This window comes from Ruditapes philippinarum, unplaced genomic scaffold, assembly GCF_026571515.1.
Source record: "Ruditapes philippinarum isolate M1 unplaced genomic scaffold, ASM2657151v2 ctg234_1_1_1_1, whole genome shotgun sequence".
NCBI classification, from domain to species: domain Eukaryota; kingdom Metazoa; phylum Mollusca; class Bivalvia; order Venerida; family Veneridae; genus Ruditapes; species Ruditapes philippinarum.
The window spans coordinates 46,372-51,704 of NW_026854287.1; the positions used below are offsets into that span (position 1 = coordinate 46,372).

The following is a 5,333-nucleotide window of genomic DNA, read 5'->3' on the forward strand; positions in this document are numbered from 1 at the left end:
AAATCGTGCACATAAAATGCCAAAGATTTAAAAAGATATTATTTAGTGAAATAATTTATTTAAATCTGTTTTTGTATAGCAAATTATTTGCTCTTTAATCATTGCTCTTTTACAGTAATGATTGTGAAATATCTATGAGTGTCATGAACCAATACATATTGCTGACGTCAAATAGAGAAAAAAACATCCCAAAAGAACACCCACGATTGAAAATATGGCAGCCTCGGTTTGACCCAGTCTGTTGATGGACTGTACTGGAAAATGCAAACTACCGTCCACTCCTCCTCGAGAACATAGTCTACATACCCTTCGCAGTAAAATGGATTTTTGTGTACATATTTTATTTAATATACATTACGTCGTATAATAACATGGTTTTCTTGGTTTACATAATTATAGAAAAAGAACGAAAGGCAAGTTGCTTCACATTTGCAACCAATTCAAAAAACCGCCTTAACCTGTAGTCTGAATTGTTCGGCATACATATTAAAGTTATATACATATTGGTGTATTTAAATTATTTCACTAAATAATACCTTTTTAAATCCTTGGCATTTTATGTGCACGATTTTATTTATGAGGACCCCATTTTTCCGCTTAAAATGGTTCTGTTATCATATTCTAACCGCGTGACAAGTTAAAAAACTCAGTTTGCTATTTTGCCTATATGTCATATATGAAATTCCCCGAAAACGTCCTTAAAAGCCAAATGGCCTAAATAAGGTTTTGCAACAGTATGTTTAGAGAACATTAGTGAGAGAGATCAATGCCCCATTCATTGTTTTCAAATTGTGTTTAGCCATCTGACGCCATCGTTAAAGAAAACATGACGTAAAGGATGCTGCCTGCTTTTATTACAACTGGCAAGGCATAATTTGTTGTTCCCAATAACATACTTTTCTTATATCACACACCCGTGGCGATTTTTCGACTCTGCAAATATGGTATTGCACAACGGCACGTGCATATTTTTGACGTGACGTCATTAGCGTATATACAAACATAGTGTAAAGACGCGCTACATGTTAGCGTTATACTATAGGCGCGTCAATGAAAAATGACTCTTATTTCACTTTAAACGGTCTTTATTTTTGGTATGTGATAAAAAGAATATTCAATTCGTATAAGTTCATTAATAAATTTATTGAGCTCGTTGAATAAAATAATATTATGCTTTCTAAAGGCTCGCATGATATATTTTTGTTCAGCTCGTTCAATATAGTCAGTATTAAACTCACACTCATTCAATATCCTTATCATTATAGAAAGAGAACGGCATTCATGTTTCTTCACATTTGTAACCAATTCAAACTGTAGTCCAAATTTTTGGCTTGGAACTGGTGCCATAATTGTCAATTGAAGAAAAAGTTCAGATTTACGCCATAAATTATTGCAATATAAACATATTTAAGTAGGATTTTGTCTTCCGTACTCCCGGTTGATGAAATCACGACTTTTAAATCATGGCTACAAGGCAACGAAATAGCTTGCAACTGAAGTCCGCTCGTACACAAGCAACTTTCAAGGTTTTCAAAGAGTTTGATAAAACGGCTCATAAACTAAAGGAAAAACACTTTTCTATGGCAAGCTTATATTTTTCTCCGAAGAACGGTGTATATCCCAAAGAAATCGGTGCAGAAATAAAATACTTACGGCTATTTTCCTTTTCGATTCCAGCAATATTTGTCTTGGAAATGATGCCGAAAATGACGTCCAGGTCACGTGGTATTGCTACACTGGTTATTACAATGGCAAGGCATAATTTGTTTCCCAAATAACAGACTGTTCTATAAGAATAGTCGTTATTATACAAAGAGAACGGAATTCATGTTTCTTCACATTGTACCACTTTCTGAAACTGCTTATAGCATCTTGTAGTTTCTCCAAATTTTTGGCTTTGGTAACTGGTGCCCTTATATATTGTTCAATTGTAAGAATAAAGTTCAGATTTTTTGCTCATAGTAATTATATTTTGCATATATTATTTTAATATATTCAAGTAGGATTTGCCTGTCACGTACTCCTGTGTTGTATTGATAATCATCGACTTTTAATATAATCATTAGTAGCGTAGTTTCAGTAGTTCATATTTTACTAATGAATCATTTTATTCGAAATAGCTGCAATCTGAAGTCCCGCTCGTTTAATATAAGCAACTTTTAAAGGTTATTACATTTATGTGTTGTTAAAATCGTTTTTTGTCTCAGATAACTTGAAGGAAAAATCATCTATTTCTATTGGCAAGCTGGTGCATTACCCAAAGAAATCGGTAACAGAAATTAATTAATTACTGTTTTTTGGACTGTGCTATTTTTGCCCTTTTCCGAATCGAGCAATTATGGTTTTGTGGAAATAAGCCGAAAATTGATCGTCCAGTGTACGTGGGTATTTGCTACTTATACACTGAATTATTTAGTCGCAGTTAGTGTCTGTCTGGGTACATTTATACGTAGTTATACATTAATACATATATTACATTGTATATAAAAATATATATATCCTATTTTGAGTTACTTGTAATGTCAGAAGTATGATAAAAATTCCAATTTGTTTTCTGTTATGTTTATTATTCTACATAAATAAGATCTTTACTACAATGGTAGAATAAATTGATTACTTAAAGTGTATATATACATATTATCAACTGTTATTATTTTTATTAATGGTGTAATGTAAGTTATAGCTAAAAGGGTTTATAGTACACTAAATGTATATATTTGTGGTAAAAATGACAAATAAAATATAAGGGCTATTTGCAAATCTCTGTTTGTTGCTGTTTTTTCTGTTTGTATTAGTCTGAATTTACATAAAGTCAACGTTTACTTTTAGATTTTATATTTTCTTTTCATAACTTTGTACTAATTTTAGCCATTTTTGTTTGACATTTGTTTCTGTCTGTATCTGATTTATTCAAGATCATCCAATTGTTGCTGATAAGATGAGAGATATGTCTATTTTCATTTTGTTTAGTTTTTCGCACTATCAATGTCTACATTCACTTTGATCTCTTTATATATTCAGAATCTCCATTGTTTATAAATGAAGAGTAGTTATTTATACTCTGTTCCAGTTTTTCATTCCCATTTTGCAATTTCAAGTTGTTCGCCACAGATTGTTGCTAAAATAAACGTTTATTAACAGTTTGAGATCATAAAAACATATTCAATTAACATTTGTTTGAATGAAATCAACTAAAATGTGTAAGCTTCTTGTTATGACTGTTATTTTGGGATATGTTGCTGCGAAACATGAAAGTAACATATATATTCCTTTGGTAAAGATGCATAGTGATGAAAGTAGCGAGTCAGATTTTGATAAATTTTCTGACACAGACGAATACATAGAGAAAATATTTGCTAACATTTCAAACCGTCTTTCGTGTACGTGCGATTCAAACAGGACAGATGTTGCCACAAAAGCAGATCTGGCGGAGTTAAAGAAAGACATGATTGCAGATATTTCCGCTCTTATGTTAGATGTGCATAAACCGAAACCTATAGATTGTGGTGATATTTACAATGAAGGTCAAAATAAAACTGGCATTTACGCTATTTACCCTACTTCCAATAAGAAAGGCATCTCAGTACGTTGCGATATGGACACATCAGGCGGTAAATGGACCATTATACAAAGGAGGGTTTCTAAAAGCGACTTTTATAAGACATGGGACGAATACGAAACTGGTTTTGGTAATCTAAGTGATAACTTCTATCTTGGTAATCGCATTATACATGAGATAACCAGCCAAGACAAATATCAGCTTCGAGTTGACCTTACCAGCTTTAAAGGAGAATCGGCGTATGCAGAGTACAGTCAGTTTTATATTGGTGATTCTGAATCCAGTTACAAGCTGCATGTTGGCGGATACTCTGGAACTGCAGGTGATGCTCTTAAATTTCAAAATGGAATGAAATTTACTACAAAAGACAGAGACAACGACCTCGACGGTTCTAATTGTGCAGTAATGTATCACGGTGCATGGTGGTACAAGGGTTGTCATTATTCAAACCTTAACGGACTCTATGGTTCTAACGTCTACGGAAAGGGTACAAACTGGAAGCAGTGGAAAGGATACCACACTTCGATGAAAACCATAGAAATGAAAATTCGTCGAAGGAAATAGTTCGTTTCTACAGGTTATAATAACTTGTGTAACTTGGATTTTTGTATATTATCATTACCTCCAGTTTCCCAAATACATCAAATGAAATAATACAATTTTGTTTGGATTGCAAAAACGAATACATTGAGTTTTGTTTTTATATCATATGGCTAGCATTTCGCAATATTCAATATTCCAATACAATAAATATTATCCGTCAATTTTAATTATTTGTGTTTTAAGCACTGTATGTATGATAAAAAAAATTTATAATTATATCATTTAATGGACTTTGATATATTTCATAATTATAAAAGTGGTGTAGTTTATTGAAAATTGTAACATTTACCAAAATATCTTTAGGCTCTTTATTTAACATATTCTGTAATATTGTACATGTTGTATAGAAATGTATATCTGATGTTTTGATCACAATTAATAAAATTCACATTTGTTGTTGTTAGCGTCTATAGCTTAACGTTAAAGTACAATTACTTCTTAAGTTTATCATTGATGATTTATATATTGTAAGTACATGTATAATGAAATAAAATGTTGATTATATAGTGATACATTTCATATTTATGAAAGGCACGAAATTTATCAAACATATTTAGCTTATTAAAAGAGATTTCACTACAAGTACTACTTTTTGTGTCACTTTTTTACTTCTTGTATAATAAAGTTTGGAAACAGTACCATTTCAAACGATTTAAATATATATATACTTATGTACCAAATAGAAATCGATTTTCCATGTGCATGTATTTATAAATAAATGTTTAACAATCTTATGTACTTTGTATGCTTTATATACGTACATTCATTAAAAAGATAAGAATGTTTTTGTCAAATTTTGTATGTAGTCCTTAACTATTCGTTACAGCGGTGTTAAAATCGACACATACCTCATATATTCTGACAAGATTACAGTTCAGTACAGAATATATTATAACTCTACACGAACTATCAAACATTTCATAACGGCGTCATAACTGCAAAGTAAATAGACTATTCAGTGTATGAAATAACGTTTTTATCTATAACTTTCTCATTAATTGATGCCTTTTGAAATAATTCATAAATAATAAAAAAATGCATAAATATATGGCACATTGGGACAATGAGTCAGATGTAAAACCCAGCTGATGATGTAAATCAAAGACCAAAATCGAACAAAATATTTCCTTAAAGTCTCTAAAAAAGTCTGGTTAACGATTTTGTCATTCAT

General features: G+C 31.2%; 1 protein-coding gene across 1 annotated transcript; it reads left to right on the forward strand.

Annotated features, from left to right (window-relative positions):
• The first annotated feature begins 3,076 nt into the window (after positions 1-3,076).
• On the forward strand, positions 3,077-4,790 carry LOC132739671 (microfibril-associated glycoprotein 4-like). Its single transcript, XM_060727430.1, has one exon. It carries the CDS (start codon positions 3,182-3,184, stop codon positions 4,121-4,123), a length of 942 nt encoding a protein of 313 aa, XP_060583413.1. The 5' UTR covers positions 3,077-3,181; the 3' UTR covers positions 4,124-4,790.
• Positions 4,791-5,333: the final 543 nt, after the last annotated feature.

Excerpts from the sequence above, each read along its gene's own strand:
- LOC132739671 (XM_060727430.1), top strand. The coding sequence starts at position 3,182 with ATGAAATCAACTAAAATGTGTAAGCTTCTTGTTATGACTGTTATTTTG.